Source organism: Ochotona princeps, chromosome 16 (genome assembly GCF_030435755.1).
Source record: "Ochotona princeps isolate mOchPri1 chromosome 16, mOchPri1.hap1, whole genome shotgun sequence".
Lineage (NCBI taxonomy): Eukaryota > Metazoa > Chordata > Mammalia > Lagomorpha > Ochotonidae > Ochotona > Ochotona princeps.
The window spans coordinates 55,605,323-55,622,649 of record NC_080847.1 but is presented as its reverse complement, the minus strand read 5'-3'; the positions used below and the strand labels follow the sequence as shown (position 1 = coordinate 55,622,649).

At 59.3% G+C, this 17,327-nt stretch overlaps 1 protein-coding gene across 1 annotated transcript; it reads left to right on the top strand.

Annotated features, from left to right (window-relative positions):
- Positions 1-1,319: 1,319 nt before the first annotated feature.
- On the top strand, positions 1,320-15,684 carry LOC101523889 (transmembrane protease serine 9). The gene is made up of 10 exons (XM_058673951.1): positions 1,320-1,543; positions 1,825-1,869; positions 2,034-2,190; positions 4,105-4,352; positions 5,039-5,175; positions 5,352-5,501; positions 13,027-13,319; positions 13,636-13,892; positions 13,981-14,114; positions 15,525-15,684. Exons 1-10 carry the CDS (start codon positions 1,480-1,482, stop codon positions 15,675-15,677), a joined length of 1,638 nt encoding a protein of 545 aa, XP_058529934.1. The 5' UTR covers positions 1,320-1,479; the 3' UTR covers positions 15,678-15,684.
- The last annotated feature ends 1,643 nt before the right edge of the window (positions 15,685-17,327 follow it).

Sequence of the window (17,327 nt, the reverse complement as noted above, 5' to 3'; positions counted from 1 at the left end):
CAGTGGGAATGTGGACGTGGGCATGGTCCTGTGTCCCTGCTGGTCAGCAGGTCCGAAAACACCAGGCTGAAGGTTGGGAGACCAGGAGGAGGCTGTGGGGGGAGGGGATGGTGAGGGTGCAAGGGGAAAGAAGCAGGCCTGAGCTGGGCATGCACAGAGACCAGGCTTGGGGGGCAATAGCGAAGGGTCCCCCTTGACCATCATCCAGTGACTGAGCAGTGAGAGTAAGAGGCAGATGGCCATGCCAGGCCCTGGGGCAATGCTGGGACAGGCCAGGTTCACGGTCATGTGGGAACCCAGCTGCCTTTGCCTGCCCTGTGACCAGAACAACCCCAACCTCACCACACCTCAGCACCCAGTGCTCCCACTCCCCCGCCACATGCTGGGGGCAGGGGCTTCACATGCCTCCTCCTGGCCAGTCCCAGGCTGGCCCCTCCCCATCTGGTAGCTTCCAGGCAGCCCCCTCCCCGCATCAGCTCCCTCTGGAAGGTATAGGCCACCTGTGTGCACCTGTGTCCCCAGCCCTCGTGGGGCTGCACATGCAGCTGCTTGGGGGACAGGGACGGAGCAGGTTAAGCTCCTAAGAGGTGCCGCTCACACGGGACTAAGGGGCGCTGGGGCAGGGCGGCACCCGCAGTGCCGGGAAGAGACCTTGAGAAAGGGAGCAGGCGGGGTGGGGGTGGGGGGCAGGCGGGCGGGCATGGCACGAGGTGCCCGGGCAGACAAAGGGCGATTGTGCAGGCCCCCTCCCCCGGGAACCGAGGCGGGGCGGGCCGGCAGGCTGTGCTCCCTGGCCAGCTGCTCACCGTCTCCTGGGCACAGGGTTCTGCAGCACCCACGGAGAGACTGACGGGTAGGTGAGTCACTCCAACCCCTCTGACCTGGGGCGGCCGCCTCAGCACCTGGCCTGGGCCACTGGTCGTGTCTGGGGAGGGGGTGAGGGACAAGGGTCAAGATAACTGCTTCCATGGATGGGCTGGGCTGCAGATCAGGAAGGAAGTGCCCACCTTCAGTTTTCTGCCCCACACCCAGGGGTCCAGTCCCTTCTCCTCCCAGAATCAGGGGTCCAGCGCAGCCCTCCTCTCTCACACCCAGGGGTCCAGACCCTCCTCCCTCACACCCAGGGCTCCAGCCCAGACACTCCTCCCTCACACCCAGGGGTCCAGCCCAGACCCTCCTCCCTCACACCCAGGGCTCCAGCCCCTCCTCCCTCAGACCAGCAGCCTGGGTCCTCAGGGGCTGAGCTCCCTTCCTGGATTGGGTCAGGGGTCAGCAGGAGAAGGCGTGGGGAGGAGGAATGCGTGTGTGGGAGGCTGGGATGAGGAGGAAGAGGGTGGAGCAGCCTCCTGGCTCAGGGACTTGGGGAGACAAGGGTTAAAAGGCAGTGCCAGGAGAGCTGGGGCCAGGGTAGCCTCTTCCCGAGAGGCCGCTGCGGTAAGGAGGGAGCTGTCCCTGCAGCCCTGCCCGGGCTGACTCCGCATGTGTGCAGAGCTGAGTGAACTGTGCCCCTTCTCACCCCGCCCACAGCCCCTGAGGCCAGCAGGTAAGCGAGCCCACAGGCAGCGGCAAAAGGGCACAGAGCCAAGACGCAGAGGAGGGTCCCTGGAGAGGGCGAAGGGTTGCCTCCAGCTGCAGCAGGCCTGGCTCAGAGCCCCACTGCAGGCTGCGGCATACACACCGGAGCTCCAGGCTTCCCTCCTGCACCTGACCTTCAACAGAAGGGGCTGAGGCGGCCGACAGGCAGGATCAAGGCGAGGAGCGGGGAGGAAGGAGCCATCTCTGGGGAGGTTACCGTGCAGGCTAACGCCCCCCCTTTCCCCGCAGGCGCGGCCATGAAGCTGGCAGTGGTGCTGATCGTCCTGGCTGCAGGTGCGAAGGAAACAGGCTGTGGGGGGGAGGACCTCAGACAGGAGTGCTGATGGACACCTGGGCACCGGGTGGGTGGGGAGGGTACAGATGGAGAATGAGCGGGTCTCCGTTGGCATCAGCCCCTGGGGGCGTGCACCCCCTGATCCAGACCTCATCTCCCTCAGCCTGGGCCGAGGAGCAGGACAAGGTGGTGCATGGCGGGCCCTGCGAGAACACGTCACACCCCTACCAGGCGGCGCTCTACACCTCGGGCCACCTGCTCTGCGGCGGCGTCCTCATCCACCCACAGTGGGTGCTCACGGCGGCCCACTGCAGGAAAGAGTGAGTCCCCACGCCCCGAGCGAACGGTTAGGCCCAGGCAGCAGCTGCCGTCTGCCCTCAGCTCCACCATGTGGTCAGAGACCCAGGGAGCAGGTGCTATAGACTGTCCTCCCACCCCAGGCCCAGCAGAAGCCACGCAATCACCATGCTCATTTGGCCAGTGCTAAGTACTAAGTACATGCCAGGCCCTGGGAACATAGCAAGGGAAGGCAGAAAGACCCAAGTGGCTCTTTTTACGAACTTCCTTCCTGAGAGAATCAGGTGCCATAGCGTCCTGGGACAAGGTAAGGCTTGGTGTTCAATTCTAAGGCTCAACTCACTGCTTGGTGTTCAATTCTAAGGTTCAATTCACTGCAAGGTTTAACTTAGGGCAGCAGTATCATCGATTTCCACTCTTCGCGCCCACTCCCCTTTTGAAAGTCAGCGTCTCCAAGAGAAAGGAAGAAACAGAAAGCTCTTCCATCCAATGGGTCACTCTCCAAATAGCTGCCAAAGCCAGGGCTGGACCAGGCCAGGGCCAGGAGCCCGGAACTCCATCCGGGCCTCCCTCATGGGTACAGCGATTCCAGGCCTTGGGCCATCCTCTGCTGCTTCCCTAGGTCCCAGGCAGGGAGATGAATCAGAAGCGGAGCAGCCGGGACTCGAACCAGTGCCCATATGGGATGCTGGCCTTACAGGCAGCAAGCCCACAACACTGGCCCCTCATTTCCATGCTTAAGAACCCCTGGCTGCTATGTGGGAAGTGGCCAGAGGCAGAGCAGGAGAAGGGAGGTCCTCGTAGAGGCCAGGCTGATGGCAGCAGAACCCAGGAGCTATTTTGAGCCTAAGCAGGCAGGAGGGGCGGGAGGCTGACTCTGCAGAGGACAGCATGGGACACTGCATGCGGCCCCGGTGAACTTGGCCCTGGGAAGACGTCCAGGCAGAGACGCTCGGCGGGGTGGGGAGGGGATGCTGGAAGTCACTGTGAGTGAGCAGCGACTGGGTGAGCCCCAGGGCCCCACCCGTGGGCACTGCCGTGATTGGCACTGCGTGAAGTGGTCTCCGTGCCAACCGTTCAATCCCCGTCCCCCACAGTAAGGGCCTCTTGGACACCCATTTCGACAGCAAGTGGTAAAGGATACAACTCTAGGATCTGGGTGCCACCCCTCGGCGAGGACCCCAGGACCCTCAGGCCGATCTCGAAGTTCAGGAAGTCCTAGGGAACCCTGCTGCAACCTCCACCATGGTCCTCACTGCTCAACCATCTCATGCCCAGTGACCACATGAACCCACGCCGAGCCGGAGCTGAGCTGGGCAGTGACCACTCACTGGGGCGGGGACACGAGGGCAGAAGGTCCTTGAAGACACTGCCCCGCTACACACATACACACACACTTGCAGATCACCCAATAACGGGAGGGACAAGGGAGCTAGAAGGTCAGGCAGGACTTTGCAAGGGGTCGGGAGGCAAGTGAGGGGAAGGAGCCAGACGGGGAGGGGGAGGAGCTTGCGAGCCAGAGGGGGTGCAGCAGCCAAGCACCCCCACCAAGGGCGGCAGCAGGAAAGGTCTTGAGTCTGCTAAGAAGGCGTCCAGGTCACAGCAACACTGGTGGAGCCTGGCCTCTTGGGGTTCCAGAGCTGGGGCTGGGGGACTATGGGAAGTCTGGGGGAGCTCTGAGTGCCCCATGGTGTCAGAGACATTTGTGGACAGCTGGCATGTGCTGGAGTAGAGCAGAATTCACTACCTCGACCCCCTACTGTCCCATCAGCTGCCTACACCTGATCACACGGGGCTCAGTACCCCGGAGCCACCTGAGTCTGGGGCTGCCCTACTGGACCACGTGGAGTGGAAACTGGAAGGGGGTCGGCAGTCAGGTCCTCAAAAGGCCAACAAGCCCAAGCCTTCCTCCTCCTCTTTCTCCTCCTCCTCCCCAGGAAGCTGCAGGTGTTCCTGGGCAAGCACAACCTCCGGCAGAGGGAGAGTTCCCAAGAGCAGAACTCCGTAGTCCGGACGGTGGTCCACCCGGGTTACAACGCCGCCACCCACGACCAGGACATCATGCTGCTCCACCTGGCGCGGCCCGCCCGGCTCTCCGAGCACATCCAGCCCCTGCCCCTGCAGAGGAACTGCACAGCGGGGCCCAGCAGCTGCCACATCCTGGGCTGGGGCAAGACAGCTGACGGTCAGCTCAGAACAATCTCAGGGAGGCAGGCTGCGGGGAGGGGAACGGGGCAGCAGCCCAAGGGTGACACAGAGTGAGAAGCGAGGGGCTGGGAAGGCGAGTTTGGGAGTTAGGATCATGAGCTCACAGCCAAGGGAGAAAGAAGAGTTTGGACAGGGATTTGGGAAGACCTTGAAGGGTCAGGGACAAGGGGAGGCCACCCAGGAAGGAGACCCACGGATAAGAGGCGACCCAGCCCAGTGCACGGACGGGCAGCTCCAAGGAGGATCAGGGAAGAGATGGGATGGCAGATGGGGCAGAGTTACCAGGAGAGGGTGAGTGAGCGGCCCAGAGCAGGGACTGATGGCAGATGGAGCCCAGTGGGCTAGCAGGAAGGGACGAGTTTCCACCTGGATGCAGAGCCAGTAAGAAGGAGGGGAGGGAGGGGTCAGCTAGGAGAGGAGCATGTCTGTCACTCAGAATGGACCAATGGGCAAGCAGAGTTCAGCGGTGGGGGCAGGTACAGAGGAAGAGGACAGCCAGGGAGACAGGTAGAGGCAGGACCTAAGGAGTGGTGGGCCTGGGTACCAACAAAGACAGAAAAAGGGGGGACAGAGGGGCGAGCCAAAGATGGACGGGATGGACGGCGGCCAGCTGGGGGGTTGCAGGGAGGCTGGGCTGAGAGTGGGCCATCTCTCCCCTGCCAGGCAACTTCCCCGATACCATCCAGTGTGCCTACATCCACCTGGTGTCCCGTGACAAGTGCGAGCGCGCCTACCCCGGCCAGATCACCCGGAACATGGTGTGCGCGGGCGACGAGAAGTTTGGCAGGGACTCCTGCCAGGTGAGGCAGCCTGGACTTGCCGGGTCCAGAGAGAGTCCAGCCACGGTTCACGCCACAAATGCCCACCGTGCCTGAGCCCTCTGCCCAGCGCTCCCACGTGGCTGGCCAAGATGGGGAAGGGGACAGGGCTGCAGAGCCGGGGTCTCTGTGTCCCAACTGCCCCGTCTTTCCCACAGGGCGACTCCGGAGGCCCACTGGTGTGCGGAGACCGCCTCCGAGGCCTCGTGTCCTGGGGGAATGTGCCCTGCGGTTCCAAGGAGAAGCCGGGCGTCTACACTGACGTCTGCAGATACATCAGCTGGATCCAAAGAACTATTTACACCCACTGAGCCTGACACCAGGCCTGACCCCTGACCTGTGTGACCTCACTGGCTGGCTCCAGACTCACAGTCACCTAAGTCTCCATTCACCCCGCAGCCCCCGAACCCTCAGACCTCGCACCTGCCCAGACCTAACCCTGGTGCTTAATAAAGGCAGTGACACCGAGACACTGTCGCCTTGTGTTACAGTGCCATTCTTGCAGGCTGCTCACTCCACTGGGGTGGGGTCTTCCCACAGAGAGTCAGTCAGCAGCTACTCAGGCAAATCCGAGTTGGTATTCCAGCTGCAGCGCCCCGGGAGTCCTCCCTTCGCGGTGTGGGTTGGGCTTATCCGATCAACACTCCAGGCCAGCGTGGGTTCAGTTCCAGCTGCTCCACTTGGCATCCGGCTCCCTGCTAACGCACCCGGGAAAGCCGCAGAGGAAGGCCCAGGATTGGGCTCCTGCTTGCCCATGTAGGAGACTTGGAAGAAACTCCCGCTCCTGGCTCCCGACATGGTCCTGTACGATTCGGAGAGTGATCAGCAGATGAAAGATCTCTCTCTCTCTCTCTCTCTCTCTCTCTCTTCCCCCTCATCCACATCTCCACGGTGGGTGTAGGTGCTCGGGACTGGCACCGCTGCATCACTCCACCACAAAACCAGTCCCCCAGTCTGGACACCCCCACCCTCGCTAGCTCACTGGCCTGGCTCTCCTCCCTTTGTGGCAGCCAAAAGTGGAGGTGAAAGGGACGGGAGGCCCTGCATGGACAGCAGGAGTGGCAGGAGGTGAGAAGAACCAACATGGCAGGGGTGGGTCTCCAAGGACCTGGGGCAGCGGCAGGAGAGCTGGACTCTCCCCTGAGGGCACTGGGGAGTCTTGGCAAGCTGATGAGTTGGAGCAGCTCTGGGACCAGCCGGGGGAGAGGCTGGAGCCAAGGGCCACACAGGAGGTTGAGGTGACAGCGTGGGGCTGAGCCGGGGCCACACAGGAGTGCGGGAGGAGGAGGCTGGAATGGCGCAGGCACGGCCAGGGTCTGACGCATGACAGGAGAGGGCACCTGTGCGCGTTGTCCTGGCCATCGGAGGCCGGGTTCAGAACAAGAGCAGTAGGCCACGCAGCTGGAACTGGATGTGGCTGCAGTGGATGGAGGTGCGGGACCCTGAACCCCAGTGGAAGGCAGTGCGGGGCCTGGTGCTGAGGCCTGTAAAAAGAGGAGGACAAGGTCAAGCCTGGACGTGGGAAAGACCTTCGGAGACAAGGGAGGAGCCGGCCCTGAAGCTCAGCGAGTCAGGCCGCCCCTACAGTGCTGGCATGCCATGTGGGCTTCTCTGCTTCCCATTCGGCTCCCTCCTCACGCCCCTGGAAAAGCAGTGGAGGCTGGTCCGAGGGCTTGGGCCCTGCACCAGAGTGGGAGACGCAGAAGCAGCTCCTGGCTCCTGCTTCATTCAGCTCTGTTTGGTTTAGCCATTTGAGGAGTGATTCAATTTCTCAATTCGCTCTAACTCTGTTTTTCAAATAAATAAGTAGGCCTGTTTAAAGAAGTGTTACAATCGTGGGGGGGGTGGGGAGATAGGGGGAGGCGCCTGGCGCGATGGCCTAGCGGCTAAAGTCCTCGCCTTGAATGCGCCAGGATCCCATATGGGATCCAGTTCTAATCCCAGCAGCTCCTCTTTCCATCCAGCTCCCTGGGAAAGCAGGGAGGCCTGGAAAAGCAGTTGAGGACGGCCCAAAGCCTTGGGACCCTGCACTCGCATGGGAGACCTGGAGGAGGGTCCTGGCTCGTGGCTTTGGATCGGCTCAGCGCCAGCCGTTGCGGTCATTTGAGGAGTGAATCATAGGATGGATGATCTTCCTCTCTGTCTCTATTCCTCTCTATATCTGACATTGCAATAAAAAAAAAATAATAAATCTTAAAAAAAAAAAACTTAAATCAGGGCCTGGCGCAGTAGCCTAGTGGCAGCAGTCCTTGCCTTATATGCGCCAGGATCCTATGTGGGCACCAGTTCATATCCCGGCTGCTCCACTTCCCATCCAGCTCCCTGCTTGTGGCCTGGGAAAGCAGTCGAGGACGGCCCAAAGCCTTGGGACCCTGCACTCGCATGGGAGACCTGGAGGAGAGTCCTGGCTCCTGGCCTCGGATTGGCTCAGCATTGGTCATTGCGGTCATTTGGGGAGTGAATCATCGGATGGAAGATCTTCCTCTCTGTCTCTCTTCCTCTATGTATATCTGACTTTGCAATAAAACAAATAAATCTTAAAAAAAAAAAAAATAAGAAAACCTGATTTACAGGCAGAGGAGAGACAGAAAAAGGTTTTTCTATCTGCTGCTTCACTCCCCAAAAGGCCACAATGGCCGCAGATGAGCTCATCCAAAGCCAGGAGCCAGGAGCTTCTTCAGGGTCTCTCACATGAGTGCAGGACCCCAAGGCTTCGGGCCGTCCTCGACTGCTTTCCCAGGCCACAAGCAGGGAGCTGGATGAGAAGTGGGGCTGCCAGGATTATAACTGGCACCCATATGGGATCCTGGTACATTCAAGGAGAAGACTTTAGCCACTAGGCCACAACGCCAGGCCTGTAAATCAGCTTTTCAAATAAAAATAAATCTTTAAAAAAAAAAACCTTGAGCTTGGCATGCTAGCTCAGTGGCTGAAGTCCTCAGCTTGAACGTGCCGGGATCCCACATAGGCGCTGTTTCCTATCCCAGCGGCCCTGCTTCCCATCCAGCTCCCTGCTTGTGGTCTGGGAAGGTAGTCAAGGATGTCCCAAAACCTTGTGACCCTGCACCAATGTGGGAGACCTAGAAGAAGCTCCTGGCTCCTGGCTTCAGATCGGCTCAGCTCCGGCCGTTGGGGCCACTTGGGGAGTGAACCAGCGGACGGAAGATCCCCCTCTCTGTCTCTCTTCCTCTCTATATATCTGCCTTTCCAATAAAAATAAATAAATCTTTCCAAAAAATCACATCATAGGAATGCAGACAGTGCTGGGAGGAGGCGGTGGCTGTGCTGAGAAGGCGTGGGTGTGGCCCGACTCGGCCTGGGCCAGCCTTCCCCAGAAATCATGAATGATAAACAGAGCCCGGCTGCTCACCAAGGCCGGCAAGTGGAGCCCAGCCAGGGACGGTACTGCAGGCCAAGATCAACACTCCGCAGCCACTGGAGAGGCGGCTGCTCAACGAGAACCATCATGGCAACACTAATGACAACCTTAAACACAGCAGCGAGTGCCAGCCCAGTGCTGGGCAACGTGGGGATGTGGGCAGGCACCTGGAGACACTGGGGCAGACACAGAGTGCACGCGTGAGCTTGTCTGGAAACCTCCCTCCACGCTGTTCCATGTTCGGTGACCTCCAGGAAGGCCACTGGCATTTCACTCCCATGGTCCCTGCTTCCCATTTCAGAGGGCCCAACCGAGGGCCTGTGGTGTGGCTGAAGCTTGCGGTTGGCAGGCAGCCCAGCCAGCACTCCGGCCCCTGAGGGAGGCTGTCAGGTGGGCCCCTACTCACAGCTCCAGGTCAAAGTCTACTTCCACTCCTGCTGTATCAGAATGGGGCACAGACACCTTTACAGGCCCAGACTTCAGAACCAGGCTGGACTGCAACACCCATTGGTTCCAGTGGAAGTCACGGCTGAAAACAGAACCAACCCAGTGATCGCAACCACCAGCTGATCGGGGCGATGGACTGTGCCGGGCCCTGTACTTGCTAGTACATACAAGAATCTGGACTGGGAACACCTCAAAGTTTCTTTGGGGATCTCCCCAATCGAAATGCCGGACTCAGAACCCTAACCAAGAAAAGACAGAAGACAGAACAGGTCAATCAACCACCTCAGCTATATGTTGACAGCGAAATGTGGGGCAAACGGAGACTCTATGATGGACTGTCAATCAGTGAATTCTTCAAAGACCTCATCGTGCTTGGAGTGGCAAGATTGGCAACGATTCATAACTGGTGAACTATCAAAACCACTTGAGCAAGAACCTCGGAGCATGCCCCACATCCGGGACCTGGGGAGGGTGGGAATTTGGGTGGGCCTTCTCCCTTAATACCCCCTTTAAACATGAAGGAAACAATAATGAAACAATAGTCTTACCCACTTTCCTATAGCCCTTGAACCTTTTTTACCCTAATTAACTATGTAAAGATTGTCAAAAATATAATATAAATAAATAAATAAATAAATAAATAAATAAATAAATAAATAAAAGCCCAGACTTGGGATGCATTTTTTGAGGGGTTGGTTTATTTTCTTAAAAATAATCTGTGGTTAATAATAAAAAGAAATCTTTGGGGCAGGAATGTTAGCTCAACTGGCTAGTCTTCCACCTCCAATCACCAGCATTCCATATGGGCTCCAGTCATGTCCTGGCTGCCCCACTTCCCATCCAACTCCCTGCTTGTGGCCTGGGAAAGCAGTGGAGGATGGATCAAAGCCTTGGGACCCTAACCCGGAAGAAGCTCCTGGCTCCTGGCTTCAGATCAGCTCAGCTCTGGCCATTGCAACCATTTGGGGAGTGAACCAGGGGATAGAAGATCTTTCTCTCTCCAACTCTCTGTATATCTGATCTGTCTTTCCAATAAAAATAGTAAATCTTAAAACATCTGCCATCAGACTTGTGTGTCTGAATATTTGACACCCAAGCACAGTCCTAGAACTTCAGCTTGAAACATGTAACTCACTGCCATTTGACAGATGTGTAATTAGGTTTAATTAGCACGGGGATACCTGCGAGAAAGCCCTGCTGGAGGTCCATGCTATGACACAGTGGGTTAAGACTCTGCCTGCAACATTGTTGTCCCACATGGGCACCAGTTTGTGTCCCAGCTGCTCCACTTCCCATCCGTCTCCCTGCTTGTGGCCTGGGAAAGCAGTCGAGGACGGCCCAAAGCCTTGGGACCCTGCACCCACATGAGACCCAGAAGAAGCTCTTGGCTTCAGATGGCTCAGCTCCATTCATTGTGGCCACTTAGGGAGTGAACCAGTGGATGGAAGACTTTTCTGTATCTCCTCTCTGCAAATCTTCCTTTCTAATAACAATAAATTAATTGATGAAATATTACTCTGAGTAGAATTTTTGAAAAAAATTCATTTTTCTCAAAAGTCAGAGTTACAGAGAAAGATAAGACAAAGAGAAAGATCTTCTATCCCCTGGTTCACTCCCCAAATGGTTGCAATAGCTAGAGTTGAGCCAGTCCAAAGCTGGGGGCTAGGAACTTCTTCCCGGTCTCCCATGTGAGGACAGGAACTCAAGGCCTTGATCCATTCTCCACTGCTTTCGCAAGCCACAACCAGGAAACTGGATCAGGAGTGGGGCAGCTAGGACTCAAGCCGTGTCCATATGGGATGCCAGCAAAGCCAGACAGCAGCTTAACCCACTGCACCGCATCGCAGGCCAGTGTTTGGGGTTTTTCCTTTTTCCTGTGTGGCAAAGCCAGGTTCTAGGACTGTGACTCCTTCCACTAAGCAGGCAGTGGGCTCGGATGGGGAGACAAAGTCGGAGACAGGTGCAGAGAACGAGGGAGGGGAAGGATGCAAGGGGAGGAGTGGACAGATAGAAGGAAGAGCCTGTGGAAAGGGGGACTAGCCAGGCCGCTCAGACAGCCCAGTGCTGGGTAGGGAGGAGCCACTTTCTGGGCTCCCCACCCAGCGCCCCACTTCCCAGCCAGGACATGCCCACCCCCTCTCCTGGCCTCTTGACCTCTTTTCCTACTGACAGATGGGCCTGCCCGGTTCTGTCCTCCACGCCCACACCTGCCTGTGGGAAGGCAGGCCAAGCACCTGCAGGGGACCCCGGGACTGGATCCCATGGGCCCCAGGGTGGGGGTGGGAGGAGTTGGGCGAGGGAGCTGGAGAGACAGGGACATGCGGGGTTGATGAGAAGGAAGAGGATCAAATGATGCGGGAAACACAGAGAGATGGAGCAAGGTGCAGAGGAGGCAGGCTGACTCAGGGGCTGGGGTCGCCTGGGGTCGCAGCTGCCAGCCCTTTGCCGGGGACCTCAACCTGGCTGCCGTAGCAGGTGCTGTTTATAGCACCTTGGTCATATCCGAAAAGACTTGGGCAGACACAAGGCAGAGAGGGTTCAGATGAATATAGCACAGGTGCAGAGGCAGGGAACAGCCACAAGGGAGGTGGGAACAGAGGAAGAACCAGAGGAACTTGACTGAAACAAAGACTAATGGGAAAGGTCGGAGGGTGAGACGGACGGAGAGGCGGAACAGGAGAAAGACATACCCACTGGAGAGAGGCTCGTGGTGGAGACTCGCTTCTGCAGACCCTCCCCATGCCCACGGCCAGGGAGGGAGGGAGTGGCATTGGGAACTGGGCGTGGGGGGAGCTCCAGGGGTGGAGGTGGGGGGCGGCAGGAGGAGCGGTTGGTAGGGCCCGATAGACAGGGCGCCTCACACCCTGGGAATGTGCCCCAGGGACCAGTGGGTGGTTATAACCCAGGCCTGGTGCCCAGAGCCCGGGAGGTGGCAGGCAGCAGGCAAGGACCTCAGAAGCGTGTGTCTGGCCGAGCAGGGAGCGGGTCCCCCAGACCCCTGCCCGGGGGGGAAACGCAGCAGGTGAGACTGCAGAAGGGAAGAGGGGAGCGAGCAAGAAGTGTTCCTCTGTCCTCCCTCCTCGCATGGACAGGCCCTCCCTTGACATCAGGGAGGCCCCCTGGGCCACAGTTCACACTGGGGAGGGGCCACATCATGGGTGCAGGGGAGAGGAGGGGGTTAAGGGTTTACAGCCTCCCCACCCCCTGACTCTCCCCAGCAGGTGTAGCGGCCATGGTTTCTGCAGGAGCCCCCTGGGCGTGGATGCTCAGTGCCCTCATCACAGCCTTAATTGTGGGGGCTGCAGGTAAGAGTCAGCACTCGGGGTGCGTGTGTGTGTGTGTGTGTGTGTGTGTGTGACTGTGAAGGGTGCGTGAGTGTGAGGGCACTGCCAGTGTTGTGGCATGTGTGGCCGCGCTCGCCCACATGGCTGAGGGGCGCACCGCTGAGGGCACAGGGTATCTGTCTGAGGTCTGATGGGAGAGGACCAGGGGGTGGGGGGCTTCAGGGCGCACATCTGTGTGGGAGGATGCAGGGGGCCAGCCCTGCTGAGCCCTCTCCCTCAACCCCGCCCCCCACACCGGATGCTATCCTGTCAGGGACGCCAGGCAGGCCCCACCGCCCTTCCCCAAACGGGGTCTCTTTGTAGGATTGACCTCATCCTACCCCTCAGACTCTGCAGCTTCCAGGCTTGACCCCACCCATGGAGCCCTGGCCCTACTTTGAGGGTCGTACCCCCACGCGGCCCCCCTGGGCTTGCCTAAGACTCCTGTACCCAATTCTGCTCTCCTTTGGCCCATCCCAGGAGTCCTTCCGGTTCATCCAGAATCCCATCTCCCGCTCAGGGCATGGGCGGCTGGCGGCTCCCTCGGGAGCGACTTGGCGGGCTTTCTCCAAGCCCCGCCTCCAAACCCCAGGCCCCACCCGAAAGCTCCGGCCCCGCCCCCTCCACGGCTCAGCCCTCCTCTGATTGGCCTCACTCCTTTCCCAAGCTCCGCCCCTCGCCTAGGCCCCGCCTCCGCGCCCCGCCCACCGCATCTCCCCTCCCCCACCAGAGCCTGTTTTTGCAAACGACACCTCCTGCGACAGCCCCTCGGGGAGCGCCCGGGACCGGGGTTCGGGGCCCGGGGAGAGCAGCCGGTCCGATGGCGGCAGCAGCAGCCGCATCGTGAACGGGTCGGACTGCGAGCGGGACACACAGCCGTGGCAGGGCGCGCTGCTGCTGGGACCCAACCAGCTGTACTGCGGGGCGGTGCTGGTGGACCCACAGTGGCTGCTCACGGCCGCGCACTGCCGGAAGCCGTGAGTGGGACCGGGCTGGGCGGGTGCAGTGGGATTTTGACTGATTTTGCACTTGGAGGTGATGTGGACAGGAAGATGGCCCTGGGTGTGGAGACTTGAAGTAAAAATGTGGAAACGAAGGTGGAGTTGGAGGCGGGGGTCAGAGAGGGCCTAGAGACGGCTGGATTTGGGGTGGGTGGGGTGGAAGCGAAGATGGGGGCTGACGCGAGTGTGGCGTGAGGTGGGGACAGTCGTGGGTGAGGCAGGGATGGGATGGGCATGGGGAGGCGGGCAGTGAGGCTGGCCGGAGACCCAGGGGCTGCACCTTATCCCTCAGTGTCTTCCGGGTCCGGCTGGGCCACCACTCCATGTCCCCCGTCTATGAGTCGGGCCAGCAGATGCTCAGGGGGATCAAGTCCATCCCCCACCCCGGCTACTCCCACCCCGGCCACTCCAATGACCTCATGCTCATCAAGCTGAACCGCAAGGTGCGGGAGAGCCATAAGATCAGACCCATCCGCATCGCGTCCCACTGTCCCACCGCCGGGACCCGCTGCACCGTGTCGGGCTGGGGCACCACCAGCAATGCCCAGCGTGAGTGCCCCTGCGCCCGCGACGCCCACCCCGTCCCCGCCGGTCCTCCCTGGCTCTCTCTGCCTCTCACTACGATCTCATCTCGCAGACTCCTTCCCCAAGGCCCTGCAGTGCTTGAATATCACCGTGCTGAGCGAGGAGCGGTGCAGGGACGCCTACCCCCAGCAGATAGACTGCAGCATGTTCTGTGCCGGCGACGAGGAGGGCAGAGACTCCTGCCAGGTGAGGTTTCCGGAAGCTTCCGGATGCTTCCCTTGATGGGGGATGTGGACCATGAGAACTAAGGCGAGGCGCAGCTGAAGCCAGGGCCCGGGAACTCCGTCTGGGTCTCCCACAAGCACGTGGGTCACTTTCCAGTGTCTTCCAGGGGGAGTAGTCACAGAAAGTTACTTCAAAAACCTCCTGGACTCGAACTGGTACCCCAGTAAGGCATAAGGAGTTCCAGGGTCGCTCACGCCAGTCCCAAGGGCAGGCTGGGCACTGTGTGAACGCGGCGTAGCTGAGGGGCACCCTTCATGTCACACACATCATCTTGTCCATCCACCGTGGGCATGCACAGGAAGTGTTGTGTTCTGAGAAAATCTGCAAAATATCTTGACAAAGGACTTTTTTTCCCCCAAAAGGGCTGTTCCATGCAGGAACCAGGTTAGAAAGATGTTGGATGGAGTGGAAACACAAGACAGACAAAATAGGAGTGGGGGAGGAATTCTGCAGGCAGGAGGGCTTCAGAGGGGGGCGAGGCTGGCTGGGGAGGTGGCCGAGGATTTGTCCAGACACATGGACTAGGAGCGCCTGAGAGAGGGGACGTCCGACCAGGAGGAGCTGGGATGAGGCTCCCAAGGCCTCAGGGCTCCGTCAGGTGCTGTGGTGGGTCCAAGGCCCTGCGTGGCCTCCTTAACCGCCTTCATGGTCATTGCTAATCCTGCAGCGTGGACAGGAAACCCAGGCTCAGGGCAGTTAACCCATGACCCGTCTGCTGATAAAATTTTAAAAAAAACCTCCGGCAGCCAACAAAACTAAGACAGATGAGCCTGCAGGGAAGTGGCTTTTCGGAGGGTCTGGCAGCCACACAGCACATGTCTGCCCAGGGAGGAAGATGAAGTCAGACCCCAGGAGACGCTGGAATTGAGACTGGGACTTTGAGTTTGCATCATTTGCATAAACATGCAAATCAACCTCCATATTTTTGCGTAAACAAACATGCATTCCTATTTTTTGCATGGACATGGAAGTTTGTATTTTGCATAACCACACACCTCTGTATTTCACCTGAACATGAGTAACAGGTGATCGTGGGGAGGGTGAGTGTTGACACGGGAGGGTGATGGAGGTGTAGGGGTTCAGGGTGTGGGAGGGGGTCCAGGAGGACCTGCAAAGGCTGCAGGGGACAGAGACCGCTGACCAGAGAAAGACACGCTCCATGAGCAACACTGAGGCAGGTGACAATGATGTCGCACAAGGGGGCGGGAGGCTGGCAGAGAGGCCCCAGGGGCTGGAGCCGCTGACCACCTCACCCCGCCCATCTCCCATCCTGTGGTCTCTGGGGGCTGGGAAGGGGAGAGGTCCCCCTTGGAGCGTCCGCCTCCTGCTGGACCTGCACTCACCACCTCTCTGCCTCTCTCTCCTTGCCAGGGTGACTCTGGGGGCCCTGTGGTATGCGACGGGGCCCTGCAGGGCCTCGTGTCCTGGGGCGACTACCCTTGTGCCCAGCCTAACCGCCCAGGTGTCTACACCAACCTGTGCAACTTCACCAAGTGGATCCAGGACACCATTCGCTCCAATTGACACCTGCGTCCCCCGCAGCCCCCGCAGGGACCCAACCCCATCTTCTCCTACAGGAGGGTCCTCTCTCCAGCCCCCACCCCCAGGACATCTCCTAGGGTGTTGGAGATCACTGCAGAGGGCCACATCTCTGTTACCCTGGTGGTCCCATCCTCACAACCCAAACTTACCCTCAGAAATAAAGCTTCTGGGAAGATGCCAGGCTGGGTGTGCATGCGTCTTCTCCCTCAGCTGTGGACACCTCACTGTCCCCTCCCAGCTGCCATGGGGTCACTCAGGCCAGCTGCCCATGTCATCTCCATAGGCGGCTGGTGGGTAGCGGCAGGGGCTCTGGGAGATCTCAAGGGGCGGGACGGAGAGCAGAAGCAGGTGCTCTGGGAGCGCAGGCACAGGAGCAGAAGAAGGACGAGGAGGCAGCGAGGCACGTGGCGCCAGAGTGTAAGCGGTGGCGAGAAACCGGGAGCAGCAAGGGGCAGGGTGGCAGTGACCTATGTTCAGGCTCTTAAACAATAGATTTATTTATTTTTATTGGAAAGTCAGATATGCAGAGAGGAGGAGAGGCAGAGAGGAAGCTCTTCCATCTGCTGGTTCACTCCCCAAGTGGCCACAATAGCCAGAACTGAGCTGATCTGAAGCCAGGAGCCAGGAGCCTCTTCCGGGTCTCCCACGCAGGGCCCCAAGGCTTTGGGCCATCCTCAACTGCTTTTCCAGGCCACAGGCAAGGAGGTGGATGGGAAGTAGAGCAGTCAGAACTCGAACTAGTGTCCATATGGAATGCCAGTATCACAGGAGGTTGCTTTACCCACTACGCCACAATGCTGAGCTCTAATCTTTTATAGCCGTAGAGGTTCCATGCCGTCACAAACTCTGCCGTGACCTCAGTGAGGAGCTGGGGGAGAAGTGGCGTGCTTCACTCCCCACCCACCGCAGAGGTGACCCTCATTCCCAAGCTTGCTCGGGCTAAGGGCAGAGTCCAAATGTAATACAGGTCAGATTCAAGCTCAAGGAGCAGGGAGGAGGGGGGCTGGTGTGCAGGCCACTAGGCAGAGGTTGGCACTTTCTGAGCTCATCCAACGTGCCACAGGGTAACCTAAGTCTGGCAGAGACAGACTCTCTCCAGGCAAGTCCAACCACTGCCTGGGCTGGCACTGGCCCTGGGTGCCTCCGAGGGGCCATGTGGCCCACCACTGGGCAGGAAGGCCAGGAGGAAATAGCAGGAGCTCCTGGGGTTATTTTCGGGCTCTTGGGAGTCTTCTCCATCCCCCTGCTTTGCAAACACGGCTGCCACAAACTGGACCAGCCGCGGACAGCCACACAATGGGGATGGGATGGGGAGGAGCCCCCTCGTGGATTTACCCAGGACCACCCAGGCAGCCTTGCAACAGAGAGGAGATGCTGCAAGAGAAAGAAGTTTCCAGAAAGTGGGCTCCGCCTTTACGACGCCGTGCAGGTTTTATGGGCGATTTTGACTTTCTCTTCCCCCCCAGCTCCGAGTGGACCTCTTCCGGCTCAGAGCTCACCACTGGCACCAGGAGGACAGAGGTGCTGCCCACGGTCCCCACTGAGGGGTGCAGGAAATCACCGGAAGAGTTGGGGGAGGGGCTGGGGTCCCGGAATGCCAGCATGGTAGAGGGGGCAGGACCAGCAGCGGGA

Coding starts and splice junctions, on each gene's coding strand:
- LOC101523889 (XM_058673951.1), top strand. CDS start 1,480: ATGTGTGCAGAGCTGAGTGAACTGTGCCCCTTCTCACCCCGCCCACAG. Junction 5,176..5,351: donor TTGGCAGGGACTCCTGCCAG/GTGAGGCAGCCT, acceptor TCTTTCCCACAG/GGCGACTCCGGAGGCCCACT. Junction 13,320..13,635: donor GCCGCGCACTGCCGGAAGCC/GTGAGTGGGACC, acceptor CTTATCCCTCAG/TGTCTTCCGGGTCCGGCTGG.